At 38.3% G+C, this 25,666-nt stretch overlaps 1 protein-coding gene across 13 annotated transcripts in view; it reads left to right on the top strand.

The window, feature by feature from the left end:
* The window catches only part of Hdac9 (histone deacetylase 9), a 623,166-nt gene that overhangs the window by 484,443 nt on the left and 113,057 nt on the right, over positions 1-25,666 (top strand). For 7 of the 13 annotated variants that reach the window (XM_085830292.1, XM_085830298.1, XM_085830297.1 and 4 more), the window contains exons 8-9: positions 13,703-13,834; positions 18,617-18,732. In XM_085830292.1, coding sequence (XP_085686418.1) covers positions 13,703-13,834; positions 18,617-18,732 — 248 coding nt within the window. The remainder of the gene's footprint in view (positions 1-13,702; positions 13,835-18,616; positions 18,733-25,666) is intronic. The other 6 variants (XM_085830303.1, XM_085830302.1, XM_085830300.1 and 3 more) reach the window with 1 other exon arrangement.

The raw sequence follows: 25,666 nt of genomic DNA, 5'->3' as shown, positions 1-25,666 counted from the left end.
ACACTGAAAAAGAAGTGTGATTAAATATTGTGGAACAGAGGATAACCTAGACTATGCATTTGGAGATTATGAGAATTAAATTTGTTATGTTTTTCTTGTATTAATCAACCCATGATATTATAGTAAGGTCAGAAAATGAAAGCAATTTTTGACTATCCAATAATCAGATATCTCAGGTACTTTGAAAATAAAATTTGTTAATACAAGGCAACTGCATTTAATATTTGATTCATATTGGTAATTATTATGGTATAAGTAACTATGATATTTAATCAGTTTTGAGTAGTAATTTTGCCGGTGATAAATGAAGAATATAAATTTATAACATATAAATGTTCACTTTAAAATCATAACAATCATAGTAGAAAATAATGTCCCTAAAACTATTTGATCCAAAGATTTAGTATGATTATATTAGATTTCATGACTATAATGAATTAAAATTCATAGTTCAATAAATGAAGACTGCTTTTACTAATTGTATATCCAATTAGTATGGTGGGTAATTAGAGGTTAAGATAAGTATCAATTGTGACATGTGGGATAATTAATCAGTCCGATAAGAAAGTTGAAAGCCTCCATCGACATACTTACTTGAAGGGGACACTAGTGAAGGAAAGCCAGTATAGTGTAGAAAGACAAGATATAAGAATAATAAGGGTTAGCCTCAAATGGATATGGCTGAGATATGTGCTTACCTTCGATCTGTGTAGTCCCCATGCATTCTAGTTTCAGGGGTTTTTCCGAGTACATTATGGAACATATTTTCTTGGTGAGCAATGAAAGTTCTGCATGCCAGTGTCATGAATGATGCCGGACACATGGCAACCCCAGTACTTATATTGCCACTATGATAGCGTCACATTTGTGAAAGGAATCATTAACACCAGGATGGGATTTAAAGGAATTTGAATGGCATTTCTTTTCTTAACCTTGTCACTGAACGTTGTAACCATTGAAGTGTTTTGAATTTCAGATCTTTCATCTAATGAAAATAGACCAATGGCATTATATGAGGAAATTTATTATTTTATTTCATGAAGATAATGATAAGAAAATGTTAATTACTTGAAAATATCATGGGTGAAAAATGACTGCTGTTTCATAATCTTATCTCCTATTCAATATAATTGTTCACTCTGGCAAAGTCTAATGAAATATTTTTTCATTCCCCATAAAATGCACAATTAGAAGCAGGCAGAACATATTAGATAAGATTGGAATGAAAAATTGGCAAAAAATAATAATTAAGACTCTTAAAATGTTTGGCCATCTGTTGTAAAGTCAGGAGGATGGTTTAAAAAAAAATCCTCATTTGTAAAATTCACAACTATAGAACTTGAAACCCTGGGGAAATATTCCACACAATGTATCCTCTTATTTTTCTTTAGACATAGCTAGTGACTATTTCAAAGGTAAAATATTTATAATGCTGTTTTCTTTATGGTTTATTCTGGCTATCTGGTTCCTTTGAAAGAAAAGTATCTGCATGGCAGAGAATCTGGCCATGTAGGGTGATGTTACCATTCACGTGTTTTAAGTGGCGTCTTCTTTCCTATTGTTTTAATAGAGCACATAACAACAGCTTATTAAGGCATATTTAGTCTTTCATCAAGGGCCCTTGTCTTTCTCCAGATCTCCCAGCTTCTTCAGTTATATAACACTTTGCTCCTTAGTGACTTGTCTTCAATTTTTACTCAAATTAGCATGCTACAGACTTTTCCATATGTCTCTATGTAGGATAGCCTGCTTTCATCCATAACTCATGTGTTCTTGATCTCTCTGTATCTCTACTCACAGGCTGCTATAATTTCTTTTAATAAAAGCAGTTATCTACCAATTCCAACATATCAGGTTGCCTTTATGTTTTTCTTTCTAATTTGATGGCTTTTAAAATGGGGTGTGCTTGCACACCCCTTAAATCCCAGCACTCTAGAGGCAGAGGCAGGTGGATCTCTGAGTTCAAGGATAGCTGGTCTTCAAATCAAGTCTAGGCCAGCCAGGGCTTTGTTACACAGAAAAACCCTGTCTGAGTAAACAAGCCATCTTCTTATGAGGAACTACTTCATATTTCGAGGTTGCCAGAATTCTTGGGTGAAAACAAACGTCTAATCCCCTTGAAAACATAGCTAAGAGAAGATACTGAGATGCTTGCGTTTGTCAGATATAACATTTGTGTCACTTGATTTTTAATATTTTGGTTTTGTTGTGTGTATATTAAAATATCTCATATACATACAAGTAATAGCCTCAGAATTTATTGAAATGCTAAAGCTGTCCTTAAGATAAATGGCTCCTTAAGAGTAGCACAGAAGCACACTGCCCAATAGGATTTGTAGTGGTCATGGAAACATTCTGTATGTATTATTGCCCAGTTCAGTAGCCCCTAGATACATATAGCAACTTGGCACTGGACACTGGAAATGGAGCTAGCATTATCTAGAATTACACCTTTTTGAGTACTTTAAGTTACTTTAAATAGTCACCTGTGGCTAGTGACTGTCCTTTAACATAGCACAAGTATTGGCCAAGGCAGGCAAAGCTGTGACATAAGCATCACTTAGAAGACCCATTATCCCACTCAGAGCTTACTAAGCATCATAGCAAATTGTTTTCACTAACTGTGGATGCACTGCAGATTATGTCACCCCATAAATAATCTCTGACTTTCTATTATTCAAAGATCAAAAATCAAGCAAAAAATTAGTTTGGCTCGAATAGAGATCTAGTCACTTGATTGCACCTTTCATGTTTGGACGCTCACGTGATGTTATGAAGCCATTGTGTTCAAATGTTACTAGACATAGTGAGGCCTATTCTGAGTTCCTCAAGGCTCCTTGCATAGCAGTACTGTCTAAATACTGACAGGGAGACCCATGAGCCTCGGGCTTTCCTGTTCACACCTTAAGAACACAAAAGCAAACATTATTACTTAGTTTTTCAGAAAAATTATAAGGACTATCTCACTTGAACATCCTGGCTCATTAACAACCTAGAATCAGTCTCCATTACAATAACATTGATTACATCAAGCGTGTCAGGAGGAATAGCTGGCCGTTCTCTCCAGATGTCTGGATAGAGTTTATATAGTTCTCATTTATGTAAAAGTGAAAGGCTGGCCAGCGTTCTTCCCTCCAATGGGTAGTTATGAGCCTGGCAACTCTCCTGTTCAAAAGTTTGTGTGAATTTTCCTACAGACATTGTGCTTTTCCTTAGTGCCTTTCTTCAGATTTCCATTGCCTTCTCACTGTCTAAATACAAAATCCCTAAGTAGCAGGGCTTGCAAAGAGCACTCTGTGGTTCTTTCTCCATCCCCCCTTCCAGCATTGGTGTTGGAGTCTACAGTTCTACATGTTTATTTCCTCTTGCTCCCTAGGTGAGTCCCAGAGACATACTGTTTCTCCTAACAGTGTCATTTTCCCAGTGGCCAGAGCTGTATTTTAATTTTGTGCTCTCAGCAGTGCAGATAACATTATTTTTATGTGATGCATCTGTACTATTTTCAAACTACTTTTTTTTAATGACCAACTACTATATAACATAAATATGTACAAACCTCTAATGGATGCAAAATGCAGATTTTATTTAGTTCTTAAATGTTATGAATATAATTTAGTCCTTTAAGGTCTTCATTTTGCAATTGTGAAACAAATACCATATTCCTCTGTGACACATTCTGTAAATTTCATGATGTAAACTAAGGCTGGGTAATAAAGAATGCATACTGTCAAGAGGAACATCAGGCACCATGAATATGATGGTGTTTTATCTTCAAGCACTGTTTCTCAACATGATGAAATAGCAACAAGCAAGAAAGTGGCAGCTTGTGTTGACATGATATTCAGTCACATCAAAAAAATCAAGTTGGAAGAGAATAATATGTGTTAATGGACAGATAAATTTATGTGATAGGAGTAGATAACTTTTTTCTCTTTGTGCTAGATAGTATTCTAAGCATCCTACCTACATAGCTTAATGACCACATAAAATAATCCTGCACACATGTCTTCTTGTTTCTTGCTTGCTTGCAGTCAGAGGAACACTTGGGGATGCAGGTGCGGTGCAGGCTTGAACACCTAGGGCTACTTTATATTCCAGCCCCTCATTCTTTGTGCTTAAAAAAAAAGAGAGAGAGAGGACAAAAAGACATTGGCTACTTAAAAACATTGTAAAGAGAAATACTACATTGTATCCATTATAATAAAGCAGAAAGTCAAAACCATTTAACATATCCCACTGAATGGTGGCTGAGACAGATATTTCCTATTAGAAGGAAATTATTTAAAGCCACAAATTCATATGTTCTTTATACATCAAAATATTTAACTTTTTCAAATAAACAATTTTAATCATAAAATGTTTTCACTTAAAATTGGATTAACCAAATTTGTTTGCCATAAATAAATATACAAGCTAAGTTTTTGATCTGTGGCATGATATGAGACACTACAAAAGTAAAATAGGGACAAACTGCTTTAGATTGCGAAGATTATATGCCCCAGTACAGGGGAATGCCAGGGCTAGAAAGCAGGAGTGGGTGGGTTGGGGAGCAGAGCGGGGTGAGGGTATAGGGGATTCTTGGAGAGGAAACTAGGAAAGGGGATAGCATTTTAAATGTAAATGAAGAAAATATCTAATAAAAAAGAAATGCCTACCTAAAAAAAAGAAGAAGAAGTTTATATCTACAAAAGTTTATTTTCAAAATCTGACTTGAAGAGTAATTATGTAGCTTTTACTGGTGTTTTTAAAGACTGATACTATGTTTCCATTATATTTACTTATACATTCAGGGAAAATGACTTCTCTTAGGATTTATTACTATAATATTATTTGCTCTTTTGAAGAAATGATGTACCTACTTATTGCAAACACACAAAAAATTATTTCATAAGCAGCCTAGAAGAGAAAAGAGTAGGCATTAGGGATGGCCTGCACAATTAGGCTCGTGTTCAGGGATCCAAATTAGGTAGGAAAACACAATATAGGATCCACTGATGAAAGCCTGAGGTGCAGAATGCAGGAAGAGAAACAAAGTCTCAGAAAGGCAAAGGTGACATGGTAGCATTACAAACTTCCTTTAAAATCATGGAGTCAATTTTAGAATTTAGCAATCCAACTCAGGGCATCCAAGAGATGAATCATATGAGGTCATAGGAAAATACCCAGTTCAGTAAGAGAAGGGAGTGCCTGTAGACAAACTATGACTGTTTGTTAGGTCTCAACCATACCCCTCTTTCTATCCAAAAGATAAAGTACAGGAAGCTGATATGGACAATGAGCTTGTGAGTTTGAAATTTTCCCGTGTTACAGGTTGAGACTTTAAACTGGTTAGAAAGTATTGTTCAACCTTGTTGTAGAAATTATATTGGAATGCATAGTCCAAGGCATTACATATATTTTATATATAGTGAAAGGGGAGATGGAGATGAGCATTTCATTACCAATCAATCTTCTAATACAAGCTACTCAAATAGAGTCGTTTCATAGTTCACCTATTCAAATATTTCCTGAATAAGATGGGAAACCAGGGAAATGAAAGCAAACTTCATTCAGCACTTGGGCTAAACAAGAAGTTTTGGTTATATCAAGAACATAGAGTGGATTAGGAGATAGTCTTGGGTTCCAATTTGCTCAGATTCTAATAGGCTTTACTGAACCATTGCCTTAAGAAATGTGAGCATTGTCCGAGCCTTCTGGTTGACACACTTTAATCCTATTTCCAAACTCTCTCATAAAGGATGTAACATTTGTCTTCTTGCTGTTGGTACCAAACCTGGAGTTGTTTCACTGTTGCCTGCATGAGTGCATTCAGGCTAATGGCTGGTTAGCATTATTCCAGGGAAGGTCCTTTGCTAGTTGATGATGTTATCAATTTTATGCCTAGATCAATATTCAAAAAGGAACTCTTTGAACTTTCAGCAGCTCTAAATCATTCGGTTTTATGAGTTTGTGTGATTATTTGTTTTAGGCATTCTTGGCTTCTCTTTCTTTCTCTCAGGCTTGACTTCACTGACCCTGTCTGTCTGTCTGTCTGTCTGTCTGTCTGTCTTACAAGCTGTACATCTTCCCTCTATGTTTTTGCTGATGCATCTCTCACAGAGGAAGCCTGTAAAGCATGAGGTACCTACAATTCAGCCCTGCTTTTCTGACATTTCTTTAATTTTCCCGATAGTCTTTATTTATGTGAGAATTTTAAAACTGTATACAATGCATTTTGATCATATCTTCTCCCATGATCCTTCTGTAACTCCTTCTAACCCCAGCATACCCACTCCTAGATTCATATAATTTTTCTGTTCTTAAACCAACTGGGTGCAGTTAGTGCTACATATGCATGTGAGTGACAAGCGTGTAGTCACTTGACTTGTGCCAAGTGTTCACTGGCACAAGGGCATTTTATCAGAAGCCACACTAGAACAACGATAAAAACAATCAAGTAAAAAACAAAGACAAATAACTCTCCCTCTTCTCATACCATCAACTGCCAATATCTCCAAGGCTGAGGTAGGGCCTCATACCTCCCACGCTACCCTCATCACATTCGTTCTGGAATGTTGACTAGCTTGATTTTGTGTAAGACTTAAGCAGGTAGCCACTGTTGTAGGTTCATGAATGTCCATAAAATACTGATTAACAAATGTAAAAGTGACTTTTATTTACCAGATGTAATTGTCATCTCAGAGGCTTACTAATAGATAAGATCACTATTTCTAACTCTTTCTGAACTCATGCTGGCTGGTTCAACTCAGATGTTCTCTCCCAAACCCCTCTCCAAGCTAATGACTAAAACTGGCTTCTGTCCACTTCTGACTGAAATATTCTGTGTGGCCTCAAACTAACTCTGATAGTCTGCTCTGATTTTCTGGCTCCTTCTCTTTCTCTGACTGGTTCTATCTTCACCTGCAACCTGACTCTGTAAAACTGTCCCAGTTAAACTGACTTCCCTCACCCTGTCTCTCTCTCTCTCTCTCTCTCTCTCTCTCTCTCTCTCTCTCTCTCTCTGTGTGTGTGTGTGTGTGTGTGTGTGTGTGTGTGTGTGTGGTGTGTTTATTGCCCTCTTAAGTCAGCTCTTTCCTGTTCTCTTGAGAATTGAGTGTATCTTATCTCTGACTCACTCTATCAAATCTTTTTCTTATTTGTTACTTTGCCTGCCACTCAATTAGACTTTACTTTCAAGTATAGCTGCTTCATTATACAAACCAGCTTTACCTTCATTGTTAGGGATTAAATGTGTATACTAAGCTCATTCCTGTGTTCCAGCTAGAGGGATTAAAGATGTGTAGAATGACTGTATTCCAGCGAGATCACACAGACTTAAAAGGTCATTAGATCTCTTGTCAGGGCCACCATATTGCTGTATTAAAATTCCCCTACAGATAGCAATAGGTACCAATCTCTGGCTCTTACAAGCCCTCTACCAGATGTTATGGGATATTCTCTGAACATTCCTCATTCTGCTTCTAATTCTGTTCTTTTCCTACCAGTTTGTGTTTCTGATGGTAGTTAGCCTAACTTTTAAACTTAAATTTGAAGACTTATCAAGACAAAGACAGTCTCAACTTCTTTCCCTCTAAAACATAATCAGAGATCTGAATCCACAACTGTAGATACCAATAACAATTTTAGACAAGCTGGTTTTCTGCTTTGTGATGGAACTCAGGTTCCATAATGTTTTCCAGTATTCATCACTAAGATATTCACTGTTTTAGATTTTATGCCTTTTGTGGACCCCTGGTAGATCCTTCTGAGATATTTATCCTTAACAGTTTTGAAGTAGGCTATCCCATCTTGACTCCTAACCCTTACTCCTCCAGATTTTATTCTTTTATTGCTTCTGCTTGAACCATACAAGCTTGACCACTGGACACATCTTTGCCTCCATCTCCTGCCTCTCCATCTCCTGCCTCTACTCTTGTCCAGGTTGATCATTTTTCTTTCACCTCTTTCTTTCTTTCTTTCTTTCTTTCTTTCTTTCTTTCTTTCTTTCTTTCTTTCTTTCTTTCTCTTTCTTTCTTTCTTTCTCTCTCTCTCTCTCTCTCTCTCTCTCTCTCTCTCTCTCTCTTTCTTTCTTTAAGGACTGATCACCTTCCTCCATCTTTCTTTTTCCTTCCATAACCCCAAGATAAACTTTGCACAGAATAAATGCTCAATAGCCATTTGAAGAGAAGATTGTATTTTTCGTCTTCTTGTCGGATGATTGATGCTTAGTACTCATGAAGAAATCACGCATCTAATTAAGCCGACAGACTAGGAATCTCAGCCATATTACATTTTTTTGCTACCTCTAAGTAAATCATTGCATTTAAACCACCTGAAACAGACTGTTATAAATAAACCAACCAACCAACAAACGAACAAACATAGTTGTTCTTTTAGGCTCTATAATATAAAAATTTGGCAAAAATCTGTTCAAATCACAGCCCTAATTAAAAGTTTTAACTGCCAAATAATATGTTCTGGTTAAAGCCATGTTAGTACCATGGCACATTTATCTGATGATGATACAGCCGCTCCTCTTTGCCTTTGAGTTTCTCATGGGAAACCCCTATGAAAAAGTAGTGTCCTTCCCCCAACCCCCACTGACTTTCAAACCACCTATTGACTTAAAAAGGCAAAACATGCTAAAATTCTACATAATTCTCTTCTAAAGCAAAGGAACTATCATTTCAATGATTTCTTCGGTGTTATATTGAGTTATAATGAGCATGATTATGCTAACAGATTTCCATAAACTGAAGTGGTAAGAGAAGAAACACATCTATTATCTAACAATTCTACATGTTAGAGTATGGAATTATTCTTACTGGGCTAACATTACATGTCAGCAAGGTTGTGCATCTTTGTAGAATCTCCTGTTAGTAATTTTTTCCTGTATTTTCCAGCTATTGAATGTTGGCACCAGTCTCTACCTTCAAAGCCAAACTGACTAATCTTGCTGTTTCTCAAGCTATGAAATCTGACATGCATTGGTTTTCTTTTATACCTGTAGAGAAAAACTGTGTGACAATTGTGGGTCCACTCCAAGTCAGGGGAAGCTTTTAGCAACCTTAAATCCATCTTAGCCTTTAATTGACCCTTTACTATGTAGTATAATATTCAGGCAGGTATTCACACCCTCAGTGTTGACAGATTCATCTAACTACCATCCTACTGAATGTGTAGACTCTCCTTGTTATTGTTATCCTTTATATAACAGAGTATAATGAATATCACTACATCATTCAAATTTTATAGGCCATTATGAATAGTATAATTTGTAGGCAAATCCTCTATTGTTTTATATGAGCAATATGAACATCTACCTAAGTCAGATTTTTAAGTGAAAAGCAAAGTAAATACAAGTTATGGGGTATACAAGTGCCTGGGACAGAACAAGAAATATTTTATTATTAAACACAAGCATATAGATTATTTGATTCTCATTTTCAGAATTTTGACATGAAAAATACAAAAGAAATGTGTTATTAATGTTAATTGATCTAGTCTTCAACATCCAAAACACATATGCTTTGCATAATCACAAAAAGCAATAAATATTATATCATGAGTACTTCAAAAGATTCAACATAAATCATGTTAGTGAGTAAGGTTTACCAATTTTGAAAAGGAATAATTCTCTGTTAAAAAGCAGACATTGTTAGCATATTTGCAATGAGAGAACAGAAAGACATGTGCTGTAGGATTTCTTAAAGTGGAATTCTGTAGGAAATGACACTCACATATTAACACAAATGTGACTATTTATTCAGACACAAACTTCCCTCAAATGATTTTTTAAAGAATTTTATATAAAATTTCATATTTTAAATGGCTATAATTAGAAATAATATCATACTGTAGAAATTCTGACTTGTAACATTAAAGATGCTTATTATACCAGCCAAGAAAGTTGCAAGTTGTAATGCTCTTATTGCATATACTGAATAACACTTTGAAGGATTCATAATGTTTGTCTAATTATATACCTTTTAATTAACTAATTTGCATTCATTTTTTTCAGTCACATTTTTCTGTGTAGCCTTAGGCTGTTCTGAAGCTCTTTGTCCTCCTTCCTGTGTCTCCCAAGCACCAGGATTATAAGATTGGACCACCATGCCCAAGGATCTAATTTTTTTTTAATTAAATAGGTTAGAATAACCTGTGCCTCGCCAGTGTCTTTCATAATCGTGTTATACCTTGATGAATTGTTTGCAATGCAAGAATAAGTGAGAAGGATGACTTAAGTGGGAGCCACCCCAGAAAGCATAATCTCCATACAGGACACAGATTGGACAGGTGATAGACTGGCCCCTTTAAAGTCACAGAGTGCTAGAGCCATCACTTCAGAAGACAGTGTATAGGTAAAGAACAGCAGGAAAAAAACTCAGAGAGGAAAACGTTAAGTATCTGAGCTGACAGATGTCCAGTGTAACAGGGAAGAAGGAATCATGCCACAGAAGGTCAGAAGTTGGTACTATAGACTTGACTTTCTCCTGTGATCATAGAGCCAAACATTCATGACAGGTGTACTAGCTCCTTGAGTTTCCCAAACAAAGACTCATTAGTATAACAAAATATTTAGTGATCTAGTGCTTATTCTTGATTAATAATCATCCTAATTGGTGTTTTGAAATTGCTTTAGAAATTATTTGCTGTTATTTATTTCATTAATTTATTTATTTATTCACTTTACATCTCAATATCAACCCCCCACCTCCTCCCAGTACCCCACACACAGATCCTGCCTGCATCCCCTCAGACCATTCTTCTCTGAGAATGGGAAGTCCCCCCCCTCCCACAGTACATCAAGTCACTGCCAATGCTCACTCTTTGATTGGTGGTTCAGTCTCTGGGAGCTCAAGGGTCCATGTTAGTTGACTGTGTTGGTCTTCCTGTAGAGTCCCTGTCCTCTTTGGGTTCTTCACTCCTTACCCAAACTCTTCTTCAAGATTCCCCAAGCTCCAACTAATGTTTACTCGTGGGTCTCTGCATCTGTTTCCATTAACTGCTGGGTGGAGTCTCTCAGAGGACACTTGTTAGGCTTCTATCTGCAAGCATAACAGAGTGTCATTAATAGTTTCAGAGACTGGTTCTTGCTCATGTGATGGGTCTCAATTTGGGCCAGTCATAGGTTGGCCATTCCCTCCTTCTCTGCTCTGTTTTAGTCCCTGCAGAGAGAATTTTGAATGTTCTCACCCCAGAGATACCATATGTATGAGATAATGGATAACTGGATCTTTCTGGATTGATCAATACACAACATATAAAGATTCAAAATCATCATACTCTACCCTGTAAATACACAGTTATATCCTGTCATAAGACCCTAGAAAAGTAAATTAATAGATTTAAAACTTTTAAGAAATAATTTCCAAGGATAAATTAATTACCAAGGCTCCCTGTGAGCGCTCCTCAATCTTTGATCACTTTTCCTTTTTTGCTCAACATTTCACATTCTCTTTGATCATGTCCCACAGTTCTTATTGTCTGTTTTGCTCATCCCTTGGCAGGCGGTATAGTTGCCAATAGCTTCTACTTACTAATTGCCCTTGGTTTCTTACACTACTGACCTTTGGGCCTAGATAATTCCTTGTCATTGAGGGAACCCTCAGCTTCTGGGATGACTAGAAGTACCTATGGCTTCTACATGTTAAATCTGGTAGCATCTTCCCAAACGGATGACCAGCGATGTCTCAAATATTGCCCAATATCTCAGGAGGATAGCTTTTCTGATTTAGATGCAACCAGTGGTTTATCTGGTATAAGACATTATTCCATTCAATTCTCTATTTACTGTAACTTATAGAGCACTCTACTCATTAGAGGCAAGTTATTGATGCCAAGAAATTGATGGATGGATTAAAAAAAAAGAAAGAATATAGAACATATTTCGTTGCTGACTGCCAATGCTGTTTGCATGGAACTGAACAGGGTTAAAGGAATGTGGAGGCATCCAGAAATGGCAGGAGCAAGAAGCCATTCACTCACTGAAGGTGAAGGACGAATTTATTCTTCAGTTCTAAAGTTAGGGAGAAAGAGAAGGCAGGATGAACAAAGACGAGCGAGCTACCAATAAGCATCCTCTGTCTCCCATCCGCTGCCTCATGAAGTGATAAGTCAGTGGGTTTGTTTCTTCTGGGCAGCTAATTTTTAATGTTTAATCCATTAGGCTTCATTGAAAGTTTTGAAAAGATCTCAGTTGGAGAACAATCTCAGTTATTTTTGTTTTCTGAGTAGGTCATAGGCAAAGCATAGACAGTGCCATCATAGTAAAGACTGGGGGTCTCACAGTCCTTCGCTTCTATAATGTCAATACTTTCAGGCACAATATCAAATACATGACCCAAAAATAAAGGGCTTACATTATTTTTATATATGGGCAATGCAGTAGTTCTCAGTTAAAATTGACAACTGCAGGGAAGAGAACAGGAGAGCAAACAAGCACAGGCATTTGATGTCTTACAGTGCAGTGAGCTCTGAGCTCTGCTGCTCCTTGTCTTTAAAAGGCAAGATTTCATGATCAGAAACTCCAGGAACATTGTGTCTAGGGTGGACAATCACTGGAACTTTACAAAAATTATCTCTCAATTTGTATGAGGTTTCTCTGTAAGAAAAAGTGGAATATCTGGCATGTTCAGGGCAGCTCTGGGTGCTTGGATATAACCCTGGCTTCCTCCCATCACCTCCATAGCTTGGACAAGTTATTAACCCTCTGTAGTTTGACTTTGTCATCAATACTATAACATTACAGATAGAGTCAATACCATATCCATATTTTATACGTCAGCAAGTTTGTATTTACAAAATACTTAGGAGAGTGTTGCAAGACAGAAAACATAAAATGTTTGTTTTCATCAGAAACAGCCCTATGATCACACCACCATCAACAACAACACATGCAATATATTTCTGCTACACGAAGATTATTTTCAGTGCTTTCATTCTTTAAACAATTATTTAAAAATATAATCAATCGTTACCATGTAGATTCACTCTTTGCAATAATATAGCCAAAGAAATAGTACCATATACATGGGTGAGGGGAGTTTGTATTTTCAAGCATACACCCTAACTGCAAATATCCAATTCCAGTTTGGTCAGCTTTCCTTTTTCCTAGCTGGATTCTGAAGACGTGGGAGGAGTTACTCACAGGGACACCCATTCTTGTTGTGTTATCCTCTTCAATGTGTTTTCCCAGGGTTTTAGGTTAGAAGCTACTGACAAAGAAATATTTCAGGAGTCAGAATTAGACATAAATTATGCTCTGTGGAGGTGTCTTCTTGTTACCAGGAGTCAGGTCAGAGTCTCCAACCTCACATTAAGTTACTGTTTTAGTGGTTATTGAATTTCAGTCCTGAGAGAATTAGGAGGCCAGCCAATGAAGCATAATAAATCTTATTCAGACCTACCCGTAATTAGTGATTAAACCTCCCATTAACAATCCCAGTTGTGCTAGAAAAAGTTAAGTAGAAAAGTTATTCTTGATTCTATTTCACATTCATGTTAAGAGAAGGACAACAATTTATTTGTAAAATAACTACTATATATATCTGTTTGATTAATTTAGAGTTAACACCTTATTTATATGCTTGGGTTTTTAATTTAAGAATGGTGGACTGGGAGAAGATTGGCATTGCTTTTTTTTTTTTTTTTTAAATAGACACGGGAGTATTTGGCCCTTTATTTTTTAATTTTTATCTATTTTCTTTGTCTCAATCCCCAGCCTCAGAGCCCAACTTGAAGGTGCGGTCCAGGTTAAAACAGAAAGTGGCAGAGAGGAGAAGCAGTCCCTTACTCAGGCGGAAGGATGGAAATCTTGTCACTTCATTCAAGAAGCGAGTGTTTGAGGTGGCAGGTAATTGAGGATTGGGCCATCACACACTAACACTTGCTGGTCATAGGATTTTTTTTTTTAAGTTTAGAATCAAAATACTCCTGCATTTTGAGAAGTGTTTCCTGAAAGGCAGTTTATTTGAAAACACACAAATAGTTACTATAGTAAACTTTGCTCTGTATTCACCAGCTGTATGATGCAGGAAATGAAATGGGAAAAACAGCCATGTGTCTGTTGGTCACAGCACAGTGAAGCAACACTGAAGCTTGCCCTGTTCTTTTTAGAAGCAAGCAGTCTGTTTGGGAAATGCCAACTAATAGACTATGGTTTTTAATGAAATCTGATCAGAAATGAGCAGAGGGGGTATCCAGAAGGGCACACCCCTTTCCCCTTCCCTAGCCATGAACATAGGAAATACACCTGGGAAAAGTAAACTGTGTGGAACAGCAAAACCTCGACTTTTCAACAAAGTTACAGAACTCATAAATGACTTTATGTGTTTACTAGTGACCTGGGACTCATGACAGGCGGGGGAAATGCTGCTTTTTATGAAGGGGAAAAGGCTGTCGTTTTCACTAGTCTCAAATGGAAGGGTTCATATTTTTTTAGCTGCCTGGTTAGTGGTGGGGTGAACATGTTAGGAAATTCACCCTGATGTCTTACAAACCCCTTCATCACATTTGTACCTGTTCTGAAATTAGAGAAGTACCTAAGAATACAAGAACCCAAAAGGCTAGCCACAAAAATTTTGGCTACTGCTTACTTAAAGGTATAGGAACCGTTAAGGGCTACACAGAAGTAAATACTGACTACTGTTTCCTGGGTACTTAGTGCAATGGCTCAGACCCAGATGTTTCAACCAGGCACAGAGGAAAGAGGCCTCTGTCTGAAGCTGTGCTCTGTTTTGGAAGGAACTGTGACTGTTCTAGGGGTAGGCAGTGGGTGTTGGTTCTCCCAGATCAGATGTCACTCCTCGTGTGTTTTTTAAAATCATGGGTGTCCTGTCTCTCTTTTAGCCAGAAAAAGATTAGAGAGGAGAATCAATAGAACAGTCTGCAAGAGGTGAGATAACTTGGATACATATGGTAGTGCAGCTTAAAAATTAACAGATTATTTCCCTGTGTAAACAAAAACCTCAGTCTCCTCTCTAACCACAATGGATTGGTATTATTATGTGACCCAAAGTATTAGTGATTACATTTTGAAAACTCTTTGAGAGATGCAAAATTTTGAAGAAACAAACAGTATTTATTTATTTTATTTATTCTTTTCTTCTTTATTTTTTTTTTACACTCCAGATTTTATTCCCCTCCTGGTCCACCCACTGACTGTTCCCACATCCCATAACTCCTCCCCACCCCCTGTCTCCACTAGGATATTCCCATCCCTCAGCCCCACCTCAACAGATGGCTCAGCCAATTAAAGACTAGGCTTACAACCAAACATATGACAATATTTACTTTTAATATCTGTATTATCACAAGTTTATAGTAACCCAGTCCTGTGTTTGGAATTAGGGATTATTCTCTTAATTTTATGGGACTGCAATCTATGCCTTTTTGTCTCAGGAAGTACATGAGGTGTGGCTTCTGTGCTTACTGCTCATGCGCATGCCCAGGCGGTAGCCTGCCACCACAGATGCTTTAATAAGGGTTTTGTGTATTACTTTTTTATTTTAGACTAGGCTTTTCCACTGAGTCTAACTGTGTTTGGGGGATCTGAACTTCAGCACATGGGTGTCTTCACCTGACCCCTTCCTGTGGATTTTCATCTACTTCAGAGAACTCTGTGTCTTGAGGGTGAAGGGTTTTAGTAACCAGTTGGAGGTGACCATAGCGCCAAGGTGGTTAAGGTGTCATTTCTGCTAGTCTCTGCTCTGCCTTTTCCTCTTTCCCCTTTACAGGGGGAAGTGTCCTCTCTCCCACCTTTCCTCCTCTTCATAGTTTACGTGTAAAAACCAATTACCACTGCACACATTTTCAAGCTCAGGCATTTTCTTCTCTTCTTCCTCCAAACGTTTTCTTCTCTTACAATGTTCTGCTGTGGTTTTCCCTCTCTATCCTCTGCTGCTCTTGCTTGGCTTATTATTCTTCAAGTCCGTTTCCACGGTCACTCCTTGTCCTGGGTTCTCACAGGTTTATCTATGAAAGCGTTCGCTGTGAACACTCAGGCCTGTGGGGTTGGGCCCTGGTTCAGCCGTTGCTAGGCTAGAATCACACGGGTTTCTACGCAACAAAACAGTTCTTGTTGAACATCACATAAAGTAAGATAATCTAAAATGGCAAAGACAGAAGAATGTTTAAGAATATAGTGTTTTTAAAAATATGGAAATGAAATATTAGTGAGAAATTCCCACGATCCTCGCAGCTGTAAGGTTCAGGAGCATTCAGTACCTGCAAGAGACAGGGAACCGGGGTAACTATAGAAATGTAAATAAATAAAGTATCCGCTCAAAAGCAACAACAACAAAAGAATGATAACTTTATCCACAATAAATATTAAAATGTCTTTAATAAAAGAATTTTTAAAGTGTATTTAAAAAAGAAAAATAAGCTGTGTGCCTGCAGCAGGGCATGATGCTTATAATGAAATTCATGCACTAGGGAAGCAGAGAGAAGAGGGTCAGGAGGGCCAGCCTGGGCTGGATGGGGTGACCCTGTTTCAGTATATGTATGCATGTTTGTTTGTATGTATGCATGAATATATGTATGTATATGTATATTTTGTCTACATATATATACATATATGAATGCCTGTATGTGTGCAAAGTACACACACACACACACATACACACACACACACACACACACACACACACACATACACACACACACATGAAAGAAGAAGCACTATGAAAGACAATGTTGAAAATGGCCAAATTAATCAAAATGTGATCAAATTATATGGAGAGAAAGGCAGTGAACATAAGGAGTATAACTTTTATAATACCAAAATTTTGTTCAAATGCCTTACGAGGCAGATATTAGGACCAGAATTCAATCACCAACTCCACCAACTCACCTGTCTTCTACTCTCACTGTATGTCAGAGTAACAATATTTAGAATAGAAAGGAAGAAGTCAAAAATTGTTTTGATGGAGGTCATTGAAATATTGTGTGAAAATATTGTGAGCTCCTGTTCCTTGGGGCGGGAAGGTGGTGGTTATGGGGGCAGGGCAGGCGGTGTGAAGCCCAGCTGAGTTTCCAGGTAGGATTAGAGAAGGGGGATGGGGGGAAGGGGGGAAGGGGGTGGAGACAAGGAGTGTGAAGCAGCAGGGTGATAGGGAAGTGTGAATCAGCTTGACAGGGAAGCATGCCTTTGTACAGAGTAGGTGACTTAGAGCAGAAAGGGAAAGAGCCAGGATAATCAGAGAAACTTTCTACAGGATCCTCTGGGAAGAATTTAAAAGAAATCTCCAAAGATTACTTTAGTAACTCTGAACAGTGAGAGTTTATGGCACAGTTTAGGAACAGATCACAAAAATAATGTTAAATGGGAATGGAGTCAGACATCTGTGAGGTATGAGGGAGGAAGGAAAGGTGTTGGAAGGAAAAGTTGCAGTTGGCACTGGGTAAACCATGGCAATGGGAACGAATTGGCTTTGAGAGGAGTGTGCTGCATAAGGATTACTACAGTCAGATGAGGGGGCAACCCTGGATGAGAGGGCAATTCCAGATGAGGGGGACAACCCCAAACTAGAAACACATGAATATTTTGAGAAATTGATGGAAGAAATTGTGGAAGCAGTAAAAGGGGTAGGATTGTGTGTGAGAATCCGTGTGCTGTCCCTGAAGGAGAGAGGCATGGAGTGCTGAGGCTTTGAAAAGCTTAAGAAGAATGCAGATCACGTAGTCATGGCATCAAAAGGAAAAGCAAGAAAACAGGCAGGTGAAGAGCATGGGGCAGTGCCACTGAGCAGACCAGGGTTAACACGGTGTCGATGGCATACTCCAAGTGACTGCAGAGTATGGGAAGGACCTAGCGATGGATAATTTCCAAGGGTTCAATACGATGACTTCTGCAGATACATTTCTAGGAACTGGAATTTTCAATTTTTAACTAGCTATTTTATTAAATAGATTACTTTATATGTTGAGGTCTGCATGAATTTTGTATCTAAAGATTAGCAAATAAATAGTCTCTACTGATGTCAAACATTGCCTCAAGGAATTTGTTTTTAATTGGTATTTAAATATTTACACTACTAAATTTGACAACTTTTCATCTTCTAGAAATTCAGTGGGGTAAAATTAAAGTCACCCGACATGTTACAGGGACATTGATGCAATAGTAGAAATTTTTTGGTGTCTATTTCTTTTTTTCCTCAAACAATTTGACTGGTATGTAATATATAATAAGATATACTCTTAGTATATGAAATAAAAAGCAATGTATGGTTCAGTATTGAGACAGGTTTCCCCGAGTCTCTCTTGCAATAACAGCTTGCTTTTATGCCTATGCAAATCTATTATCTCTATCACTGTATGCTTTTATAAGATCGTGAGAACAAGTAAGATTATGCCTTTTTTCTCTTTTCCTTATCACAGGGCTCCTGTGACTTTTAGCCCTGAATCTTTAATACACACTTTTAAAACCGAATGGTACATTTAGCAGTTGAAAACGAAGGAGGAAAAGAAACTGAAAACTTTAGAAACATTCCAGACCTTTCCTCCATTTTTCTGTATATGGCTTGTCATTCTCACAGCAGTAAAATCAGTCACACCAGGTGCCAAGTAGTGTGGCCAGTGGAGTTCACCTTTGTGTGTTGCTCATGAAGCATGTGGATGTCACCATGTTTTTCAGAATCCTCGGTCAGTAGCAGCTCTCCAGGGTCAGGTCCCAGTTCACCAAACAATGGGCCTGCTGGGAATGTGGCCGAAAATGAGGCTTCAGTTCTGCCTCCCACGCCTCACCCCGAGGTAAGACCCCGCTTCATCTATGTCTGGTAACAGCTTCTGTGTCACAAAGTGATATATCTAAGTCCAGGCTTCCAAATTTTCACACATTATAAATCTATAAAAAGAGCCCACGTATTTCCTAACCATTATGAACGAATATTAGCTGTGTTTTGTACTGTTTCATGCCAGTGATATAGTTTTATATGTGGGTTTGAATAAACTTGATTATATTTACAGGTGCTTTGATGACCATCCATGCTGGAAGAATACTGAAATGCAAACCAGAATTAATACGTATTTAGCTATGCTAACTCTGTGCTGCTCAGTAATACAGATTTGTAATCCTGCCTGAGTACCAGTTTTTGTGGTAGGAGTAGACCCATAAATAAGCAAACCAAGCCCATGTTATGCCTCTCACAATAACTACTAATGGCATAGATTTTATTCATTTGACCTAAAGTGTAAGGGAAAACAACTGATGTCTGATCAAGGGAACTAGAATTTCGCTGAGTAAGCATTATTTCGTATTTACTTTGTGATGGTCATTCTACCCGCAGATATACATATAAAGATAAATAAAAATGTGACCGCCATTAGGGAAACTGACTTAATGTAGAAGATTGCTTTAAAATATCGACATTTGTTGTAATCAATGACACTATACTAAGAAGAAAGTGAGTGTCAGCCGGAGTCATGCGGTTTCTGTGTGGACAGCAGGAAGGTAGCCACATTAATGGAACTCTTTAGAACTGACTGGCCATAGACCCAAGGCCTAAAGTTGTTCTGTCTATACACCATGCCGCCTCCTCCCTACGCACCCTCTGCAGGGAGATGTGCTGCGATGACTTCTCATACATATATGACTGTTACTTGTTTCTCCCTTTGTATTCTAGAGTCTTTGTACTTTCAGACCAAGCGGCATTGGTCTAATCTGTCATTCATTGGGCTATAGCAGTAGCTTTCTTGCCATGGCATTAGCCACACTGTGCCACAACACTTCTACCCACAAGGGAGTCACTTTTATTGTCTCCCAACATAATCTTCTGATTTTAAACAGTCATCTTTACTGACAGAAATGTCCCCCACTGATCTGTCAGTTAATACATTTCACATGCACATACAAACACACATGTACACATATAAACTCCTAGATGTTATAAAATCATTAGGTGTAATATAAGCAGTGGGAATGGATGCTTTAAAGCCCTCACATTCTTGACTTTGACCTCTGGTTTCTCATGAACTCAAAAAACCTCAACAACATACAAACAAACAAAAAACCAAACCAAAACCAAACAAAATAAGAAAAGCCAAAGACCAGTGCTGAGCAAGGAGAATACTCCACCCCCCCCACGCCCACCCCCCCCCCCCCCCCCACTGCCAGCCTCTCCTCACACAATGCTGGGATTCCAAGGACTAAGTACTTTGGTGAGTAGCTCACCTCACTCCTACAGTGGCAGATTTTCTGCCTGAAAAGTTGAAACTCTGAGTCTGTGAGTATTACAGCAGAGATCTCACAGCCTTGCAGAACTTTTTGATTTAAAGCATCCCCATATGTGCAGTCCCCAGGTGCCTGCACAGAACAGGTATGAGTCTTGCCTAGAGTAGGACATCATCATCTTCCAGTGTCTAAATCTCTACTCTATATGCAAGGAAACATTAGTAGCAAAGGTAAGGGTCTTGCTTATGAGCATCTTTGAGCTACTTCAAGGCTAACATTCAGGCCTCTATACTAATCTCTAAAACCCTCATTAGTTTTCGGTTTCATACTATTTTGTCCCTTGTTAACTCGTTTTTATTGTACCCTCCAAAATACAAGAATATTCTATGAATGCCTATGATCACACATGTAAGGAGGACTTTCAGGGGTTGAGATTGCATCCTCATATTGAGTGATTTTCTATATTCTGTAGCCCTTTAATTAATTTCCAAGAAAAAAATCAATTTGATCACAAATAGTAAGTTATTAACATGATTTCACTAACCACAAAAACACTGATTGATAGGTTCTGATCAGTCCTAGGGCTGTTTGTACCTTAGAAAACTGACAGCACATGACACTACACTCAACAGCACAGTTAACTCTAAGATGTACTGTTGGTCACTCGGCTTTGGCTTTGGGTCCTTAGCTGCCTGCTCACATTTTCTTAGATTCACAAAGAGTTCAAATATCTGTCTGAGCATCTTTATTAAAGGAGTGAAGACAACATGTGGGATTTGATTACAGTTCAGGCGGGAGGACAAAGAGTGTGGTTCGAGAGTTGCTAAGTTTCTAAATGTATCCATTTACTGCTCAGCTAATAATAATAATAATAATAATAATAATAATAATAATAATAATAAGCCAGGAAGAAGTGTTGGTGAAAACAAAATGGCAAAATGGAAGGTTATTACTCTTCTGGCTCTTTGTGACCTACTAAATTTTTGAGATTGTCTAATTTTAAACATGTATGTGTATATATGTGTGTATAGCTGTATACATGCACGGCTACTGGAGAGTAAAAATCAAGACATTTTACTTATTTTATTTCAGAACCTTTTATTCGCACAAACTAGGCTTGGCTCTCCTCACTTTTCAGCTAGCTGTTGAGCATTCTTTGTCACTGCAAATCTTTCCTTCCACCCCCACCAGTCAAAAAAGAAAAACAAAACAAAACAGAAGGAAATGTGATTTACTGGAGTTTAAAGGGTAGGGGGATTTCTCCAGGTCAGTGGCAGGACATCCACTTCCAATGCATACAAGGCCAGTTCAAAAGCAAGCAGTGAATTTCCTCATAATGAATTAATTGTGTGCCTGAACTGTGGTCCAAAAGGCCAGGTGGGCAGACCTTTCTGCACCGATGGGTAGCCTTTCTATGGCCCAGAACCAAAAATACAGCCCTGATGGCTAACACGTGTTTTCTGCTGTATTACACTCACAGAGCTCTGTCCTGTGATTTAGTCTGCATAGGTAGGAGGCAGTAGAAGTGAGACAGACTGTCAGCAAATTAGCATCCTAGCTGTGACACATTACCACCTAGAGAAAGTGGACAGAGCCAAGTGTGCAACCACTAAGAATTTGCTGTGTGATTTTATTTTTACAGTTACCATGTAAGATGGATCATAGAATGTGATTTCATAGCAGCAGAAATTTAGAGATCAAAATTACAGTATTTGATGCTAAAACCCTCAGTTATATAATTTGCCATTTATGGACTATCCAGCTTTGATGAAATTACACAAGTAGGTTTGCATCTTAAAGGAGTAAAGGTATCAAGTTCATAATCTGCCAGGGATATAGAGCAACTTAGAGCCAGTCTTTCCAATATTCTGAAAACCTGTCTCAACAGGAAGAACAGGAAAGGAGAGTTGAGTGTGTCTCTTAGTGGTGCAGTCTTCATGTAATACACAGAAGGTCCTGACCAATCTCAGTCATCAACTTAAAAAAAAAAAAAAAACTCAGCAGGTATAAATGCTCTCTCTTTGCTGTACCTGTAAGTAGAGTATAACATCACCTAATCCTTCAGACTACATATAAACAAATGGGATTCTATTTGCATTTGCATCTTAGGAGACTGGGAAAGGCACACCTAAAGTTCTTGAGCCCTTAGATGAAAATGATTTTGTGTTCTATCCTCTAAGTCACAAGTCCCCCCGATATAGATGAGGCAGAGGCAGGAATGAGTGAGAATGTACTCTAGATTGCAACTCTGGACACACAGTATAGTGGGCATCTAAGTAGTCTGTCTGAAGACGGCACTTGAGCATTGCTATGTAACCAACTGCTTGGTCAAGTCGCCAAACTCCCGTTAATCCTCAGATTCCTGATTGATTAAAAGGTAGCAATACAGGTTCCTGCCACTTTGTCAAGTCAGTGTGTGCAAGGCAAGTAGTGCATTCTGACATGGGAAAGGAGTCCATTTTGTTATTGTCATCAGCTTGGACTCTTCGTAGGGAAAACTCATTAAGTTGTTTGTCTTCGGGCCAGCAGCTCTCTTTCACATGAGAATGAGTCTCCATCTGCTCTGACCACTTCTGTTCCGTTCCTTCTATTTTTTACATATGCTCCGTCCCAGCATCCAGACTGTTGGAGCTACTCACTTTATTCCTTTGTAAACTTGGTTGGGAACTAAAACCTCAAGCATTTCTGTTTCCAGCTCCCATCAGAGGCGTCTATAGCCATCGAGTTGCTTGGATTGTTAATACTGTGGGCCTGCGGGTTCAAATATGCTTCCATGCATATCAGCACCATGACTCCAGATCCAGTAGCTTTACTTGATAGCTGTCTTAACAGTAGCCAAGCTGCTGGTTTGTTTCCATTTAAATATTAGTGGCCGCCTCTGCTGTTATATTTTAAAATGATTTTTTCAGGCAATACCAATAATAAGGGTGAAGTGTTCTGAGATCAACGGAAATGATGTTTGTATTGCGCCGGCCCCATGGCTGTTTGTGTCAGTGGTTATGACATTTGCTATGCCATCTCCATGTCTAAGTGGGTATCTCAGAGCAATGGTTTATATGGCAGCAATGAAAACTTGTCCCCCACTTGGAAAAAAACCTCGGGTGACACAATAGTTGTATGAGCCAATGTTGCAAAACAAGGTCTTTTATAAAATATAAATGCAAAGTTATTGAACAGTTCCCAGGTCTCTTAGCAACTCAGCAGGACTTGCTGTCTTTCCAGAGGACCCAAGGTTAGTTTCCAGCACACATGCGTGGCGGTGTACAACCACTTATAACTCCAGCTCCAGGGCGTCTGACACCTTCTTCTGGCTTCCACAAGCACCCATATAGATGTGCACATATGCACACACATACACTTAAATAAAATGAAAATTCCTCACTGGGTATATCAACCACATTCCAGGGAAAGCCCCAGTCATGCCCGTGTGTGGCTGGCCAACACACAAAAAAATGCTCCGTGTTTTCTTCGTGGGCTCTTTGTTGATTTTGTTTTTATTTACCTTGTCTTGGTCTGCTTGTTTTGATTTCCATTCTTATTTTAATTTCTTAAAATTTAATATATTTTAATTTTTTGAGAGAGAATAAAAGGAGAAGCAAGGATAGGAGAGAGAGAGAGAACATGAATTTAGTGGGGAGGGCGGTAAAGAAGTGGGAAGAATCAGGGAGGATTTAGGGAACCAGAAGAATGCAGTATATAAAAATTATTGTTATTAAAGCCATATGCAAATATTAAGCCACCAAGGAGGGAACATTTAAGATGCAACTGTCTTGTTTTTAAATAGTCTACAATTTTTAAGTCAAAGCCAATGAACTAAGTATGTCTTCCTGTAGGCCACCCTGGTAGATGTAGATGCTACCTCAAAACAGGGTTCTCTATTTTATACTGAAGAGACTGTTTTCTAAGAGAGGTAGGTGGCTGGCTGCATCCATGCCCATACAGAGCAGAGCTCAGCTGAGAAGTACGAATAATAAACATTTACTTTACCAATCTAAATATCTTACCAAAGGTCTGAATTCTTTTCTTTTTCCAATGTTCTGGCCTAATGTAGATAATTTTGAACATTCAATAAAGTGAACATTCTATGTTCACTTTTTCTATAAGCTTATTGAAAGTAGGCAGATCTTTACATATGTGTTTTCAAGCCAAGGAGTCAGTAAGACAGACATTCATTGAATTGCTCACCTCTGCTCTATATCATCCTCTCTTACTCGCTCTCTTTGTCCATTGCTCCTCCCCCTTCTGGGTCTCTTGTCTGCAGGGCAGTCCTGCTCTCCTGGGGTTTCCCCTGAACTTTGTGTACACTTTTTGCCCTGTTACCTGTGAATTTTAGAGAATATGAGTAGTACACTGTCATTTAGCTCATTTAATTTCTTACCTCATTTTACCACTAGTCATGTGTTTTAGACCCAGCAATAGCTTACAAATGCCTTAATCACTATAAATTCCATGGTGCCTGCCACGCCATTATATCTATCCAGTCCTATTCCTCAGCAAGAAATGCTAAGGAGTAGATCCACACCATTGTGACCGCTTCATGAGAGATGACCAGGAAGCTCCCATTTCCAGTCAAGGCTTCGCTAGGTTCATACAGTGTGCTTAGTTAAGTTTAATATTTTGAATCGTTGGCCTGCTGGTCCCACTGGGAGTCTGCATGCCTCATATTCTTCCCTCAGTCTGAAGAGTAAACATGAGGTAGTTTGGGAATATTAGTGATGCTAACCTCCAGGGCATTGATAGACACTGGAAATTAATATACCACCATGAGAGATGGAGCCACAAGAATTTTATATTAAGCTTCTAGAGCCTGCCATCCCACAGAAGGAATAAACACAAGCCCCTTCATGTCAGACAAAGCCCACATGAGCAGCCTGCCAGCTGTTTCTATCACCACATCTGAGGAAAAACTCAGTTTCCCCCAACTGTGTTGTCTTCATGTATGGGGTGTGTAGAGGGTATAAAAAAGTTATCTCAGTTACACAAAGAAAACCTTGTCTCTGAGCCTGTGGCATTCTCCTGTCAAAGTTCCTGTCAAGCCACTGCTGTGGGAAGCAGTCACCACCTTGAATGGTTAATTCTCAATTAAAGTTCCTATTTTTTCTCTTCTGTGACTACATATGAATAGGCTATTCCTTTATTTTCAAAGAGTATTAGCTGCCAGTAACATAATAAAACAATATTACTCACTTGTATCTTTTGTGGTTCATGCATATGCCATATACTAAAACTGACTTCAAAGCCAACTGTGTAAACAAAATAGCTGCTTGTTATTTTACTTTGAGCAGATATACAACTATTACTGATAGCTCCTAAAATAAAATTATAACCTCATACATTATAATTTAAAAATCTTTCCCAGTAATTTTCATGCTTTGGGGTTTTAGACAGCTTCAATTTTGCCATATAAACGCAATGGAGCATTAATAGTTGAACATAACACATGATTTTCATGCATGAATAGCTGACATGTTCTTTTAAGAAGAAACACAGCCTGAGGTAGAGATCTACACTGCA

The sequence above is a fragment of the Mus caroli genome, unplaced genomic scaffold (genome assembly GCF_978045245.1).
Source record: "Mus caroli unplaced genomic scaffold, Mus_caroli_1 scaffold_14, whole genome shotgun sequence".
NCBI classification, from domain to species: Eukaryota; Metazoa; Chordata; class Mammalia; order Rodentia; family Muridae; genus Mus; species Mus caroli.
This window is presented reverse-complemented; position numbering and strand designations above follow the sequence as displayed.